Source organism: Homarus americanus, unplaced genomic scaffold (assembly GCF_018991925.1).
Source record: "Homarus americanus isolate GMGI-L3 unplaced genomic scaffold, GMGI_Hamer_2.0 scaffold11022, whole genome shotgun sequence".
NCBI lineage: Eukaryota > Metazoa > Arthropoda > Malacostraca > Decapoda > Nephropidae > Homarus > Homarus americanus.
Genome location: NW_024737068.1, coordinates 3,604,318 through 3,622,976, shown reverse-complemented (window position 1 = coordinate 3,622,976; position 18,659 = coordinate 3,604,318). Strand labels below are relative to the sequence as shown.

The 18,659-nt window shown below is 39.9% G+C and overlaps 1 protein-coding gene across 1 annotated transcript in view; it reads left to right on the top strand.

The window, feature by feature from the left end:
- Positions 1 to 500: 500 nt before the first annotated feature.
- The window catches only part of LOC121873054 (chondroadherin-like protein), a 93,258-nt gene continuing 75,099 nt past the window's right edge, over positions 501 to 18,659 (top strand). The window contains exon 1 of the mRNA XM_042376370.1: positions 501 to 1,742. Within this exon, the coding sequence (XP_042232304.1) occupies positions 508 to 1,742 (1,235 nt within the window). The 5' untranslated portion in view covers positions 501 to 507. The remainder of the gene's footprint in view (positions 1,743 to 18,659) is intronic.

Sequence of the window (18,659 nt, the reverse complement as noted above, 5' to 3'; positions counted from 1 at the left end):
GTGTTTTAAACTTACAGTATTTACTGTACTATCATAAGTTCACAAGCACAGTTCACAAAACGTCAAGTGAGGCAATGTATGGGAGATTCGCCTCTATGTGGTGGGTGTGTACAGGAATGTGCAGACGCCCAGAACAGCAGGATGTTTATGCAGCAGCATCTTTTACAGCAAGGAGGGACGGAGGAAAGGGGAGAATAAGCGTATGAAATATAGACAGATAACGGGATCTTCGCTCTTGATAACCACAATAAGGCGTCGACTGAGCCAGCAAGGCCACATGATGTCGCTTTCATGGGCCCTCTATCATACAAGGTGTCTGGTGGGATCTTCTGGATGCATGGTTGCAGGTACTGAGATGTGAAGTGAACCCCACGTCTATGGGCTCCTTCAAAGTGAACGACATATTGGAAAGAGATCAGCAGATAGATAGGAAGGTAGGTGGATGGCTCGCCTGCCGCTGGGACTGATGGTAATGAGATCCTTTTTCTTTCTCTCCCCGTTCCAGTGATGGTGTGTTGGTGGCTGGCGTGGGCGGTGCTGCTGGTGGGTACAGTGAGGGCATTCTGTCCTTCCGGGTGTTCCTGTGATGATGACGGGCCGAGCGCTCGCTGTGTGGGCGTGGGAATCAACGTTGTCCCCATCCTCTTTAACCCAGGTCTACGGCGTCTCAACCTGGCCCACAACACCATCGACTCTGTTGGTCATTCTCTTGTCTTCTTCGACCACCTCGAGGAGCTGGACTTCTCACACAACCACCTAGCCAACCTGGGCACTAGTAACTTCGTCGAGCAAGTGAGGCTGCGAGAGCTACGCCTTAGTCACAACAACCTGACCACGTTGGCCGCTGGGGCGCTAATGGGCCTCACCTCCCTCGCTCTGCTCGATCTCAGTCACAATAGCCTGCCGGAGCTTCCCGCCGTTGTTCTTACAGATGTTCCAGACCTCAAAGTGCTTTTATTAGCCCACAATAAACTCCACTCACTCCCTCAGCACTCCTTTCGTAGTTGCAAAGGCCTTCACGTCCTCGACTTGTGTGACAACTACTTCAGGCACGTGCCTACATCTGCCCTGGAAGACCTAGGAGCACTTAAGACTTTACATCTCTGTCGCAACCGTCTTACACGACTGGAGTCCAACGCTTTCCGCACGGACACCCTCGTGACACTCTCCCTGGAAACTAACAGCATCGACATCATTGCCGATACTGCATTCCACCGCCTCCAGGGATTACTGAAGCTGAACCTCAATGACAACTTACTGAGGGAGGTGCCGTCGTTGGCACTCGCGTCGCTACTCATGTTGGACTCACTCTACATCAGCAGAAACAAACTGAAGAGCCTTGATGGCGGCGCCTTCAGGAGTCTGGGACACCTGACTACACTAGAGATCTCGCGGTGTCCCCACCTGTCGTCGCTACACCCCGGGGCCCTCACACATTGTGTCAACCTGCGCAAGCTGACACTCTCTCACAATCCCTTAGTAAGACATTTACCCCGGGGCTTTCTAACTTCTCTGCCCCGCCTTCTCTCCCTCGACCTTCGCGGCAACGGCCTCCAGAGTTTGCCGGTGACGGAGGTGACGTGGAGGTCGCTGGCGAACCTAGACCTGAGGGGCAACCCGATGGTGTGTAACTGTTCCGTACAGTGGCTGGCGGAGCTACTTAGTGCCTCCAACACTTCCCTGACCGCTCCAGACCTTCAGTGTGCTTCCCCGCAGAAGGTCAGAGGCCTCTACCTCTCCAGGTAAGTCCTGATCTAATTTTTAGGCTTCATTGCAGAAATCATCTGCCGAGAGACTTAAATGGCCCTCTTTAGTTTCTTTATTATTACAACATGAAACAAATTTCTTGTCAAAATAATGCCTATGTCCTCTAGGTCTAGAGTACCATATTGAAAACCAGGGTAAACTTACGAAAACTATACAGAACTTCCTCTGAAAACGTCACGTTATCGGTAAACAAATGTTAAGTGCGAGGGTCTACGGACAAGAACATTCACGACCAACGCTACACGCACAAACCCAGCCTTTCCACACAAAACAGAAGCTGGATTTATGTTGTTGGATAGCATCATAAATGTTTTACGCCTATAGGCTCCACTAACAAAGTTTTCCTAAGTTTACACTTGTTGCATATCATACATGCCCGTCAATACACAGCCCTTGACGTGTGGCACTACCTGGTCCTTGTCGTGTGGCGCTACTTAGTCCTTGACGTGTGGCGCTACTTAGTCCTTGGCTTGTGGCACTACCTGGCCCTTGACGCGTGGCACTACCTGGCCCTTGTCGTTTGGCACTACCTGGCCAGTTTCCTGTGGCGCTACTTAGTCCTTGACGTGTGGCGCTACTTAGTCCTTGGCGTGTGAAACTACCTGGCCTTTGTCGTGTGGCGCTACCTGGTCGTTGTCTTGTGACACTACCTGGCCTTCAAGCACCTGGAGTAACCTCAAAAACGTGCAGAGATGAGTCACTTGAATGTGATCTCAAACAAAAAGGAGAAAAAATACTCTTTATCCAACCGGACGACCGCAAGTCCGACCGACAGGGAGCTCCTCCGTTCTCACATCTTCAACAGGCAGGCAGCTCCTGCGTCCTCACAACTTCAACAAGTGGACCGACAAGCAGGCAGCTCCTGCGTCCCCACAACTTCAATAAGTGAACCGACGGGCAGGCAGCTCCTGCGTTTCCACAACTTCAACAAGTGGACCGACAGTTAGTTAGGCAGCTCCTCCGTTTCCACACTTCGTCTGTGTGCAGCCCCACCCAACCAGCAGGTGCATCTCTCTCTCCGTATCTGCCTGTGCCTGCACTGAGGCTTGCCTACCTCACCTTGTCTGGTTCGCGATTCTCGTGCTCGAACTGCCAATCGAAACTTCTCTCATTACATTAGTAAACCTTCGAAACTACAGGGGGGGGATGTGAGTGCATGAAAACCAGAGGGGTAGATAGAGAGAGTTTGGCCATCCAGAACACAGGCGCGATGTTGTTACTCAGCGGGTGTGAAGTCTTCTCGGGCTGTCTCCCACATAATGATCAGATTTATTATTAATAAAATCTTTTTAAATGGAAAAGCCTTTATTAAAGAGAAGGTCCTCATATTATTAACAAATTGATAATTACGGTATATATAGTATACTGTTTTGTATACTGTACACAGAAGTAAATCCATATTAATCAATAAGTCATGCCTGCAAAGTTTTGTTGAACATAATTTTAAGGCGAATAAATTTTTGAATAGAAAGTCAGTTATATGAAGAGCAAAATGGATTTAGACTGGGAAAAGGAGCAAGAGAGGCTATATATATGGTTTGGGAATTTTTAGTGAAAGGGCTTTCGAGGTCCAAAGTAATTTATACATCTGCTTTGTTGATTTTGAAAAGCTTTTGATAAAGTAAAGCACAATAAAATTATAAACATTTTGGGGGAAAAAGGGCATCAATGAAGGAGATATTAGAATTGTAAAGAATTTTTACTGGCAACAGGAGGCTGCAGTGTAAGTAATTAATGAATAGGAAACTGTATATTCCTACCTTATATAATACTCACATTGACTAAATTCATGCTGACCTGTATAGCTACATAGTTTATACGCATGCTTATCCAGCTGTAAACATGTATAACACTTTTGCTCAATAAACATCATCAACATCATCATTCTCTACAGTACGAACGCAAACTTCTTCATCAGCTGAGTAACAACATGGTGCCCTCATGTCACGGGACCGGCTCAGCCAATCAGGTTCGATCACCGAGTTGACCGAACTCTCTCTATCTACGGCTCTGTTGACAACTACCCCAAATCATCTTTGAATTTGTGAAAAGTACATCGAAAGTACCAAAAAATGAAGAGTGGACATTTTTTAACCGGACAGTCAGTGAGGAATTGAAGATGACCGCCAAGACATTGCGATATTTCCCTTTTTTTATATCTCCACTTTTACTCAATATTGGAACATGATTTTGGCGACAAAACATCGGTTTTTCATGAGTAACGATTGCATATATGCCAAATGAATGCATGTAGATTCACTTCAAACATGTTTTCTGGTTGACTCATTTAGCCTCATGAACAGGCGAGAAAAAAAAAAAATATTTGAAACCATTTCAGTGGCCTCCAGTTCAAACCACCCTTCTAGTGGATGTTTGGCATATATCAGACAACTTCCTTTAAAGGACCTAAGGACATTTGGAGATATGTATGGTAGCTTTCTTGACCGGATTGAAAAACTGGCAATTCGTGCAAATCGCAGTGATTTTGTAATGGATACATACTTGTACATGGAAGTGTCGGTAAAAGAAAGTGAAAGAGTCCAATCGAGATGAACATATTGCACTGGCTAATTTCTGGGCTTCACCCAGCAACAAAGTCAAACTTTTGAAACTTCTAATGCAGTGCATCATCCATTGTGTTGATGCCAAGTTTGCAAATGTAGATATTATCATCAGTGGGGCAGGCATTTCAGGTTAAACTGACAAAGAACCTTGCCAGCTGATTAGAAATGGAAGCATCCAGACACTTCCAGAGCTTCGTAAGGATATTGAGGAAGCAAACCTGCGCTTGATTTCACATGCATTACATGCAACAATGAAAGGGACAGAAGGAATCATTGTGTTGTCAAATGAAGTATGTTGTTGTGTTATTTGCATATTTCTGGTGTCTACTACATGCACATGGGTTTTTACAGTTATGGATGAGAGGTAGACTTTGGATACAACAATATTCATTCTTGTGCAAACTAATGCAACAAACATGGGATCGATTTTGTGCAAAATTTTCCCTGCCATGTTCAGAATAACAGGAGGTGATTCCACAAGTAAATTTGGTACAAAGGCAGCTGCAGTCAAAAGGTCAGATCTAAGTTAATATCTCTTAGAGTTTGATGTGGACCCAGATGATATAGACTTTGACAGGATAGAGAAACACCTTGTGCAGCTACTGAAACCGGGCGCTGAGATCAGTAACATGGATGAATTAAGATACTAGTTCTATATAATTAGTGATGAAAAGCTGTATTGAATTTCAACTGGCTGTTCAGTTTCAGAAAAAGGTGAAAGCAGAGTTGTCACAGTTTATTGATATTGGCCAGAAGTGGTGTGATGAGTTCGTAACAGACTGTTTTAATGATGCTAGTAGATTTGCAAAACCATTACCACGGCGTAGAGTGAAGAATTTTGCAACAGAGGGAATAAAAGGTAAATTAACTGGGAAAGATATGAAGATCCAAGAGATACAACCAACAAGAGACCCATTTGAAAGGTTATCATACCTAGCCACAAAAATTGATAATGATCTTCCTAAAGTTTTGAGTTGCCCTATCACCCCTGTACCTGCATCTCTGGCACATCTTAATGGATTGATCAATAAAGCAGGAAAGTCTGTACAGTACTCCTAAAGGCTCTTGAAACGAAAGAAAACAGTCAGACACCTTCCACAGTCGATGCTTGTGTTATAGATGCAACATTTCTCATCAGATTTTTGTCGGATCTCCCTGCTGCATGTTGCGGGATGGGTGAAGTCCTGCTGTCAAAGTTGTGTGCTCATGCTAGATGTGTGGACTTTGTGTGTGATGCTTGTACAAGTCCATCAATCAAAGACAATGAACGACACATGCGTGATGCAACTGAGGTCAACATTGTTATTGCTGGACCTGAACAGAAACGATAAAAAAACTTCAGTCAAGCACTGTCATTCGGTCTATTCAAGACATCACTCTTCAAATTCCTTGCAGCTGAATGGGAAAAGGACACCTACAAAGAAATGTTGGACGGTCATGAAATCTATCTAGCACTAGAAGAAGAGTGTTATAAATGTGAAGTAAAAAGAATATCAGTGTTTCAGCAGATTGTACCTGAACTTTGTTGTCAGAATTAGGAAGCAGACACACGAGTTGTTTTGCATGTGAACCATATCAAAGAAACCATGACAGATGCCCAGGTTAGTCATAGAGCAAATGACACAGATATATTAGTGATCCTCCTTTACCGTGTTGCAAAGGGGACTGGTACTACCAAAGTTTGGATGGACCTTGGATTTAGCAGCAACAACTCTCATGTATATATACATATATTTCATGTAGATCCACAATGGAAACGTGGATAAGAAAAATTTTGATAAAATCACGCAGGAAAAGGGGAAACAATGGAGCACCTCGCTAGTCAGGAATCGAAGCTTGGACCTTTGCGTGTGAACAGGGGTCGCTACCACCGCGCCACAGGAAGAACAAAAGCAATCCTTGGCTTCGTTATATTCCACACAAAGTCTGTTCATCGTGGTTGTTAAGCACGATGTTTGTATATGGAAGTCCGCGTGCTATATGGACTGATGAGATATAATAATAATAATAATAATAATAATAATAATAATAATAATAATAATTAACGGTTTATTGAAAAAGTTCTGCAGCCCGAAGGCTGAAAATATACATTGGACATAAATGATTTATTACATACATTGGTGGCTTAACAAAAGCCTTCATTAGAGAAAGGTAAAGGAACATACAGTGAACATACAGATTAATGTAGGATTGTACGTGTTGAACAGCAAACACGTAGTGTAGTAACTCCCTCCCAGATGGTGTTAGGATGAACCTCACGTGATGTAGTAGTTCCCTCAGATGGTGTTATGAGGGACCTGACGTAGTGTAGTAATTCCCTCGCAGATGGTGTTATGAGGGACCACGTGGTGTAGTAATTCCCTCACAGATGGTGTTATGGGGGACCTCACGTGGTGTAATTACCTCACAGATGGTGTTATATGAGTGAGGTTTGGTCCCAGGCCTTCCTATCGTAGACGGATTAACACATCCCTGGTTGTTATTGGGTCTCACGGACCGTTATCACTGGGTACCTGGGACCTCACTGTGTGAAGGTTAACTTGGGTACGACTGTTACTGTTGAGTTGTTCTCACTGACTTAAGCACTGTTCACCACTGTTCACCTCTGTTTAACACTGGTTCCGTTCCTTTCCTAAATGAAATTGTAACTTCTGGCGAGAACTTGTTGATATTCCGGTGGGGAGGAGGGTTCAGGGGAAGGGGTTGGTATGGGCCAGCTTAACAGTTGACCTGGCTGTTCCGAGAGGAGCGCCAGGTACGTCTTGACCCTTCGGTGGTCAAGGATGTAGTGTGATATATATGTAGCCTCGTGCTTCCTAGCTGCATGGATTCGGTAAAATGCTACTCAGACCACATAGTTGGCAGGGGCAATCCCCCAATGGAAGTTCACGGCACTTAACAAACACGATGAACAGGCTAAAGTTTATCTTGTACTTAAGTATGATTCTATATCAGAAATTTTGTTTTAATGTGTGATAACTGTCATTCTATGTTTTATATATGTTTTAATGTGTAAAATCTGTGTCTATCGTTTTTATAATGTATATTTTTTGTTAATTATAAAATTCCAACACAACTGCACAAAATAATGTCAAATTGTAATTATGATGATGTTATGTCCCTGTGTGTAAAAAAAGTCGCCACCATGTGGTACAATTTTTAACCCGTTGCCGCAGGTTTTTGGCCAGGCTGTATCAAGTAAGAAATGGTATTTTGACTTATTCATATAATAGACGTTTAAAAAATACCACCAAACCTTTTGGCGTCAGACGGGTGAGTAAAACCTCCCTAGCTCTTGCTCTACGTGGATAAACTTAAACTCACGTGAGTTACCTGTCGAATACGAAATTAAAGGTTACAAATTATTCCATACCGATAGGTGGATTAGGAAAGGAGGCGGGATAGCAATTTATGTCAGGGATGATCTGAAGTGTGAAATCAATAAGGAAATAAAACTGAACTGAATACAGAAACAATTTGGATACAATTAACCAATGGTAGGGAAAAATTAATCACAGTAGTAATATATACACCTCCTAATCTCGATAGGGATAAGGGGCAACTTATTTGGGATGAAATGCGCAGGGCATCCAATCATAGCAAAGTCTGTATAGAACTGTAAGTGATTTTAACTTTAGTCAAATAGATTGGAAAGACCTTATGGGCAACTCAGAATCAGAGGATTTTCTTAAAACAGTTCAGGCACTGTTTCCTAAGACAACTTATAACTGAACCCACCCGAGGTAATAATATACTAGATTTAAGAAGAACATAAGAACATAGGAAAATAATGAGTCGGCAATAGGCCGGTTGGCCTGTGCATGGTAGCTCCTGTCGAGAGTTACTACCACTCTCTATTATCCATGAATCTATCTAGCCTTCATTTAAAACTTTCTAGCGTTCCAGCACTTACCCCAAAGTTGCTAAGCTTGTTTCACTCGTTTACCACCCTATATGTGAAACATTTTTTTCTATCTCCCTCCTAAACCTAAACTTATCCAACTTAAATCCGTTGCTCCGAGTCCTATCCTGCTCGGATATTATAAAAACTTTATCTAGATCTCCTCTATTGATTCCTTTCACCCACTTAAATACTTCTATCATATCGCCCCGCACTCTTCGTTTTCTAGGGAATGCAAGTTTAGTTTCTTTAATCTACCTTGATATGGAAGGTGTCTAAGTCCCGGAATCATTTTCGCCTTTCTTCACTGCACCAACTCCAGTGAATTGATATCCATTCTATAATAAGGGCGCCAGAACTGAACAGCATAATCGAGGTGCGGCCTGACTAGCGCAAGATATAGTTGCAATATGACCTCCACACTCTTATTACATACACTTCTAGATATAAAACCTAATACTCTGTTTGCTTTATTTCGAACACTAACGCACTGTTTTCTAGGCCGTAGGTCCGTACTTACAAGTACCCCTAAGTCTCTTCCACAAGTCGACTTCTCCAGGTTGGTGTTGTTAAGGCTCTATACATTGACAGTATTTCTTCTTCCAATATTAAGTATGCTGTATTTGCTGTTGATAAATTTCATTTGCCATTATCTGACCACTCCTGAAGTTTATTTAAATCCTCCTGTAGTGCATTTGCATCCTACCCTGAATTAATCTGCCGCCCTATTTTGGTGTCATCCGCAAACTTGCTTATGTCACCGCTGATCCCAGTATCTAGATCGTGTATGTAGATTATGAACACTAGTGAGCCCAGTACTGAGCCCTGGGGAACCCCACTGGTTACACAGCCCCACTCAGATTGATCACCATCTATGCTGACCCTCTGTGTTATATCGGTGAGCCATGATTACATCCAATTTAAAACTTCCCCTCGATACTATGAGCCTCAACTTTTCTCAGAAGCCTCTGATGCGGTACTCTGTCACATGCTTTGCTAAAGCCTAAGTAAATAACATCGTAATTTTCGTTATTGTCTACTACCTCGAACACTTTCCTAAAATTCGTCTGGAGATTTGTTAGACAAGATTTTCCCTTTGCAAACCCATTTTGAGAGTCGTAGATTAATTTGTTTTTCTCTAAATACGATTGGATGATATTTGCTATAATTGATTCAAGAAATTTCCCCACTACTGACGTCAAACTAATCGGCAGGTAATTTGACGCTGATGCTCTGTCACCCTTTTTGAATATGGATACTACATTTGCCTGTTTCCACAAGTCTGGCACAACTCCGGTGTCTAGTGATTTTGTAAATAAATTTACGAGGGGTCGGCTAATCTGTTCCTTACACTCTTTCAAAACTCACGCAAAAATTTCACCCGGCCCTGGGGATTATGTCTTCTTTAATTTATTTATCTTCTTAAGAACATCCTCTTTTCTGATAGTGATATTCTTTAATTTCTCTTCTTCATTTCCCCTATATATCGGTTCCACCTCTGACATTTCCTCGTGAATTTCTTATGTAAAAACTGATAAGAAGTAGCTGTTTAATGCTTTGCTTATTTCCCCACTATCATCGATCACTTCCCCTCTCTCTGACTTTAGAGGCCCCACTTTCTCCTTGACCTTTGTCCTATATACCTGAAAAAATCCCTTGGGATTCGCCTTGGATTCTCTTGCTATCCTGATTTCGTAGTCTCTCTTTGCCTACCTTACATTTTTCTTAACAATCCTAGATAGTTCATTATACCTCTCCTCCCCATAAGTTCTTATAAAATCCTTTCCTTATTCCTATGTCATGTTTAAGCTTTTGGGTCATCCATCTTGGCTCATTCTTATTTGACCTAATTTTTTTTGTATGGTATATTTTGTTCTTGTGCTTTACGTAGTATACTAGTGAATATATTATATTCATGATCAATTGTTGTGTCGCCGGTGACCTCACCCGTTCCTACCAGGGTCTGACCTGACTGTTCCCAGGCGACCTCACCTATGTACCTTCTTAACCCCTCATAATCCACTGATCGAATGTCTGGGACTCTGACCATATTGTCATTGTTTTTCGTTTCCCAATTTAGGGTGAACCTGATTTCTCTGTAATCACTGTTCCCTAGTTTTTCCCCTATTGTGATATCTCTGATAATATTTTTTTTTTTATAATCCTAGGTCTAATATATTGTCACCTCTGGTTGGTTCTGTAATTAGTTGTTTTATAAAATTGTCCTGCACTACGTCTAGGAAGTCTTCAGAGTCATAGTCACCTACAATGTTGTCCCAGTCAATATTTCTGAAGTTGAAATCCCCCATAATGCACAGGTTTTTGTATTTTGCTGCCCTACTCATTTCCTGCCATATGGGCTGAGCTGCTTCTTTCCCAAGACATGGGGGCCTGTTAATCACTCCCATAATGAATTTTTCTCTTCCTTCTGCAATTTCTACCCATACAGACTCGGTTCATATTTCACCCTTTATTGAATTATTAAAACACTCTTTTATTGTATCACTGACGAAGAATGCGACCCTTCCCACCCTTCCTACTTCCCCTGTCCTTGTAAAAAAGGTTGTACCCTTCTCTGTGGTACTCTGATAAAATGTTCTTGGTCGCCAGATTCATCTAAGTTTCGGAGATTGCTATGACATCTACATTCTCGGTACATACAACTGCTTTCAGCAAGTCTATTTCATTTCTAACGCTCCTACTGTTTGTATAGTATACATTTAAACCTACCCTTCCCTGGTCTTATTTTATCCCTTGTCCCGAGTAACCAATTTTACTCCCCAGGACCTGCTTGTTTTTTTACTCCCACTTACCCCGACCTCTCTCTACTGGCGAAACCCCCTCTTTGGAGTAACAATTTGACGCTCCAGGGATGCAGACACCGTCTTTACCCCTGCGTGAGACAAGTGTACTCCTTCACGAATGTACAGGTATTCGTTGCCATAGAATGGTTGCCAGTTATCAATGCACGCCCAACCATTGCTTGCACAATTTTTTTCCAGTCGGCAATTTATAGCAATTGCCCTGGGCAACTATTCACCCCCAACTCCTCTTCTAGACAAGACACCAGATACTATCAGGATCCATCCCCTATCTCTAACCTTCCCTAGCGCCTCCCTATACCTCTTGAAAAGTTTCTCACTCCTAACCTTTCCTATGTCGTTACCTCCTACACTAAGACACACTACTGGCTTGGTACCCTCCCCTGACAAAACCGTATCTATCATCTTAGCTACATGCCCTATCCCAGCCCCAGGAAAACACACCCTAGGCCTACGTTTCCTATCTCTCGCACTAAAAGTCCTACCGAAAAACTTCACCTGGCTCTCCCCAACTACCACGACCCTACCACTGGGATGGTTTTGAACAACTGCCTATTTCTCTTCTGTCAAACAGAAAAAACCTCTTTAGTAATGTCGAGTTAGGGAGCGATCACAAAGAAGTGAGATTCAAAGAAGAACTTTTTATTTATTTATTTTTTATGGGGCATTCGGGCACAGGTCACTGACCCACATCGGGGCCTGTGGGGCAAAAATGTAATCTATATATATAAAACAAAGAAGTATGTCTGTGTGTTTGTTTGTCCACACGAGATTCTCGGAAACTATTTTACCGATCTGTAGTGATGATGGATGGTGTTATATGTAGTGATGATGGATGGTGTTATATGTAGTGATGATGGATGGTGTTATATGTAGTGATGATGGATGTTGTTATATGTAGTGATGATGGATGGTGTAATATGTAGTGATGATGGATAGTGTTATATGTAGTGATGATGGATGGTGTTATATGTAGTGATGATGGATGATATTATATGTAGTGATGATGGGTGGTGTTATTTGTAGTGATGATCGATGATGTTACATGTAGTGATGATGGGCGTTGTTATATGTAGTGATGGTGGATGGTGTTTTTTGCAATGATGATGTATGGTTTTGTATGTAGTGATGATAGATGATGTTATATGTAGTGATGATGGATGTTGTTATATGTAGTTATGATTTGTGGTGTTATTTGTAGTGATGATGGATGGTGTTATATGTAGTGATGATGGATGGTGTTATATTTAGTGATGATAGATGGTGTTATATGTAGTAATGATGGATGGTGTTTTTTGTAATGATGATGGATGGTTTTATATGTGGTGATGATAGATGATGTTATATGTAGTGATGATGGATGTTGTTATATGTAGTGATGATGGATGGAGATTTATGTAGTGATGATGGATGATGTTATATGTAGTGATGATGGATGGTGTTATATGTAGTGATGATGGATGATGTTATATGTAGTGATGATGGGTGGTGTTATATGTAGTGATGATGGATGATGCTATATATAGTGATGATGGGTGTTGATATATGTAGTGATGATGGATGGTGTTCTTTGTAATGATGATGGATGGTTTTATATGTAGTGATGATAGATGATGTTATATGTAGTGATGATGGATGGTGTTATATGTAGTGATGATGGATGATGTTATATGTAGTGATGATGGATGTTGTTATATTTAGTGATGATGGGTTGTGTTATTTGTAGTGATGATTGATGGTGTTATATGTAGTGATGATGGAGGGTGTTATATATAGTGATGGTGGATGGTGCTTTTTGTAATGATGATGGATGGTTTTATATGTAGTGATGATAGATGATGTTATATGTAGTGATGATGGATGTTGTTATATGTAGTGATGATGGATGTTGTTATATGTAGTGATGATGGATGGTGTTATATGTAGTGATGATGGATGATGTTATATGTAGTGAAGATGGTTGGTGTTATATGTAGTGATGATGGATGATGTTATATGTAGTGATGATGGATGTTGTTATATTTAGTGATGATGGGTGGTGTTATATGTAGTAATGATGGATGGTGTTATATGTAGTGATGATGGATGGTGTTATATATAGTGATGGTGGATGGTGTTTTTTGTAATGATTATGGATGGTTTTATATGTAGTGATGATAGATGATGTTATATGTAGTGATGATGGATGTTGTTATATGTAGTGATGATGGATGGTGTTATATGTAGTGATGATGGATGATGTTATATATAGTGATGATGGCTGTTATTATATGTAGTGATGATGGATGGTGTTATTTGTAATGATGATGGATGATTTTATATGTAGTGATGATAGATGATGTTATATGTAGTGATGATGGATGTTGTTATATGTAGTGATGATGGGTGGTGTTATTTGTAGTGATGATGGATGATGTTACATGTAGTGATGATGGGTGTTGTTATATGTAGTAATGGTGGATGGTGTTTTTTGTAATGATGATGGATGGTTTTATATGTAGTGATGATAGATGATGTTATATGTAGTGATGATGGATGTTGTTATATGTAGTGATGATGGATGGTGTTATATGTAGTGATGATGGATGATGTTATATGTAGTGATGATGGTTGGTGTTATATGTAGTGATGATGGATGATGTTATATGTAGTGATGATGGGTGGTGTTATATGTAGTGATGATGGATGGTGTTATATGTAGTGATGATGGATGGTGCTATATGTAGTGATGATGCATGATGTTATATGTAGTGATGATGGATGGTGTTATATGTAGTAATGATGGATGGTGTTATATGTAGTGATGATGGATGGTGTTATATTTAGTGATGATGGATTGTGTTATATGTAGTGATGATGGATGGTGTTATATGTAGTGATGATGGATGATGTTATATGTAGTGATGATGGATATTGTTATATGTTGTGATGATGGGTGGTGTTATATGTAGTGATGATGGATGGTGTTATATGTATTGATGATGGATGATGTTATATGTAGTGATGATGGATGATGTTATATGTTGTGATGATGGGTGGTGTTATATGTAGTGATGATTAGATAATAAAATAATAACAGTTTAATGCTAAAAAAATATACTTTGCTGTACCGTTGTAGTGAAAAACATGGTGGAACTTACATACACCGTTAATGAACTCTTGATGGAAGAAGAAGTTTTGGGGACTGAACAGTGAGACAATGCGGAGCCTCCCGTAGGGTGGCATCCTACTGTTGCCTAGCGGATTAGCCGCCTGGATGGCGGCGATTCTGTTAGTAATAATAATAATAATAATAATAATAATAATAATAATAATAATAATAATAATAATAATAATAATAATAATAATAATAATAATAATAATAATAATAATAATAATAATAATAATAATAAAGAAATATAAAAATGTAAAAAAGATCAATAGTGAGAAACAATATATGTATGTTGTCTTGTCAATAGTAAGAGAAACAATTGAGACCCTGCAATTGTGTGTAAATGAGGCAGAAAGTTAGATCAACAACCTGGGACTAGGTCACAATTTTCGTGATGCCATATGGCAGCAGGGTCTACCATTAGAAAATACATTATGCTTCCAATATCTTTCCCTGTTTGGTAGCTGCCTACTACCTACTTAATGTCAGTTGCAAGGAATATTCCATTAAAGTCCTAGATTTCAGAAGGACAAACTTTGATAGGTTGTAAAAGCAACTGGGAGGAGGGGTATTACGTTTGGGGATAAATTACATGACCTCGCGTGAGATGACCTAACACAATGTACCCACAGAGGTGATCTGACAACGGTAACCTCACAAAATAAGACTGCTGAGGGTGACTTGACCATGAGATCTGGGGTTAAAACGCTCCATAATAATTTAAATAATGAGTTACATAATGCACAAGGGCAGAATATACCATACAGAAAACCCACATTAACTAATAATGACCCCAAATGGATAAATAATTATCTAAAGAATATTATTGGACAAAAAAAGGCTATAGATAGGAGAATAAAACATGGTGAAGTTTACCTACGAGATTATTATAAAGTATTGGCCAGTCAGGTTAAGACCGAGATAAGAAAAGGAAAGAAGAATAATGAACTGAAGGTAGCAAGGGAGGCGAAGTCAAACCTCAAGGGATTCTTCCAAAGGTATGAAACTAAAACACGAGACAAGATTGGACCAATACAGCTAGATAAAAGGCGAGCTAACTGTTAACATCGGAAAAATGAGCAATAATTTGAACAGATATTTTACAACAGCTTTTACCACCGAGAATTTAAACATTATACCCGAGGCAACAACTATATACAGAGATAGTGAACAAAATAGATTAAGCGAGATAATAGTGACTAGTAACAAAGTTTATAAACAAATAGACAAACTAAAGCCTAATAAGTCATAAGGTCCCGATGAGATATTTGCCAGAATATTGAAGGAATGTAAGGAAGAGATTAGCATGCCCTAAGCAAATTTGTTTAACATGTCATTGAAAACGGGAGTAGTACCAGAATCCTGGAGAATAGCGAATGTGATACTGATTTTCAAGAAGGGAGATAGATCGCTATCCTCTAACTAACCGTCCAATCAGTTTAACATCAATTGTAGGCAAATTTCTGTTAGCAATAATCTCAAACTTTTCGAAATCACCTGGAGAAGCACACGGTGATCAAAAATTCCCAACCTGGCTTCACAAGCAGGCCTTCATATCTGACAAATCTATTAATATTATTTCCAACTGTTTTTGAATCAGTGGATGACGGACACGATTATGAGGTGGTATACCTCGACTTTAGTAAAGCCTTCGACAGAGTTCCCCACGAAAAACTAGTATGAAATGTGGAGACTTATGGAATTGAAGGAGATATTCTGAAATGGATTAGGGCGTGGTAACAGGACACTAAACAACGAGTAAGCATTAAAGGCACTAACGTCACGAGTGGAGTACGGCAAGGCTCAGTACTTGGACCAATTTGCTGAGGAAACTAAAATAGGGTGTGGAATTAAATCTGACGAGGACTCAGCAAAACTATAGGAAGAACTAAACATATTTTTCACATGTTCTGAAAAATGGCAGATGAAATTTAATGTGGACGAATGCAAAGTACTTAATTTTAGGAAAAATAAACAGAGAAACCAGATGAACAACGTTGTTATAAAGAAATCCGACTACGAGACAGATTTAGGAGTAATGATAAGTAGGAATCTTAAATCACGATAACAACGCGTATTTGCTCAAAACAAGGCCAACAAAGTACTTGGGTTCATACAAAGGAGTGTTAGTTACAAGATTAGCGAGGTTATACTAAAACTATATCTTCCGCCTGTGAGACCTCACCTGGATTATGCGGCTCAGTTCTGGTCACCGTACTACAGAATGGATATAGAATCCTGAGAAAGAATTCAGAGGAGAATAGCAAGACTAATCCCGGGCATTAGGAACTTTTGTTACAGAGACAGGTTAAAGCATCTTAATTTGCACTCCCTCGAGAGAAGTAGAGTGAGGAGCGATATAATGGAGGTGCATAAATGGAAGTCAGGTTAGACAAAGGTGATATAACAAAGGTACTCAAACAATCCAACCAGGAGCAAACTCTTAGCAATGGTTTTAAATTAGACAAATTAAAATTTAGATGCGAGATAGTGTCTATTGACCTGTGATATTCTCACCCTGACTAATGTCACGGGTTCTTCCAAATTAAGCTTCAAATCCCCATTCAATTTCAGAATCATAATAAATACTGTATATACAATGTATGTCAAATATAATATCGAAAAATTAAAATTCACAAATTTATAGGTATATAATTATATTACCCAACTCTTATATAGTTTATTAAGACAAATTACATAATAACCAAGGGCACCCAACTAACATGGCATAACTAGACAACATAAATAAACACACTTAGCCACCTGGTAACATAATATATTCAGACAACAGAAAAATAATACCATTTAACCTAACATATACTAGTAATATCTAATACTCCCAAAATAAAGTTAACACGGACCAAATATAACATACTATACACTGGTAACAATACTCTAACCACCAAATACAAGTAACTCATTACACCTCTACCAGTACTTACAGGGAATAATAGAAATATTCCTATAAAGGATAAATCCTAATTTAGTCTTCTCTATAACATGGTACAACCACAGACAATACCTAATATATTAAATCAACGATCTAACAGGGTGAACCCTACAGCTAATGCCGACGGTGGTCCTGCACTGGAGAGTGTGAGTACTCCGCCCCTCCTTAAGCGGCCCCACACACAATAGAGATCTACAAGACAGTGCACTATACATTTACTCCCTTCCTGTCCCTCAACGAGACTTCCACCAACAGGCTTCTCGGTCTGGTAAAATCCACGCTCTAACAAATAATACTCTGCCGGGGAGTGTTTGGATAATCTTAAAGCACGCGATACTCTCTCACCTCCAGTGAAGTTCACACCGCGACCTCCTGTCACCCTCTGCCGACCAGCCTGTCGGAAGTCACAACATTGACTAACAGCAGAGATCTCAACCAATCAGTAGGGTTCCCTATATTACGTCATGAGTATCTGCTAACTTCTAATTTTCATTCTACTCATGACAGATGCGTAAACATTAGTTTGGAAATTGAGCAGTGGATGAGTGGGATAAGTTACCAAACATCATCATTAACTCGAACACGGTGGATAGCTCCAAACACAGGTTGGGTGGATATATGAGCGATAGGGGTTGGGTGTAAACGGGACTGCCCAGTGTGGGCCAACATGCCCGCTGCAGGTTCCTCCAGTCTTATGTTCTTATGTAGAATGCAAGTGTGGAAAATGTGTCACGTGGAGGTGTCCATGTCGAAGACAGAGCATTCCATGATGTACTGTGCATCATGGAATGCTCTGTCTTCGTGCTATCTAGCCTTAAATGTAGGTGTTATGTGATTGGCGCCTTAATGTGCCCATGGTACTCAGATTAGTAATAATTAATATTTTCAGTTGTTCATTTATTACTATTGCATAAAACACATATTTTGCATGAAATTACGTAAGCGTTTAAGACCATATATTTTATAAACATATGGAGAGTTATTTAAATTGTGAACAATAATTACTTTGTGTGTAATAATAATAGTACTGTGGCCCTATTTTTGTAATTCTAGAAACATTGTTTTAAAGTTGCTCTTTTCATTTTAAAAGTAATTCAACAAAGCTTTTGTAATATACCACACAGTATCTTACATTTCATCAATAGACAACTTATTGACAGGTATATCTTGGAACCAATATTTACAGTGATCTTACATAAATTTAGTTGGTATATTTGGAATCCTTACCCATGAAAACCTATATTTTGACATGAATATTTGACCAAGGTGTACTCTCGTAGTCTTTCATTTCTAATCTTGGATATGGAAAGTCCTTGGGATAATCATGACTTTTGGTTTGCTGAAATAAATCTCTTTACAATAATGAGATTATTTTAAGCATGAAAATATAACCCATTGAATAGAAAATTCAGTTTCATGTTACATAGTATCGAAATAAATTCTTATAAATGTTAAAAATAACATCTGAAAAACCCCTTTGCTGTGAAAATACGTTTTTATAAAA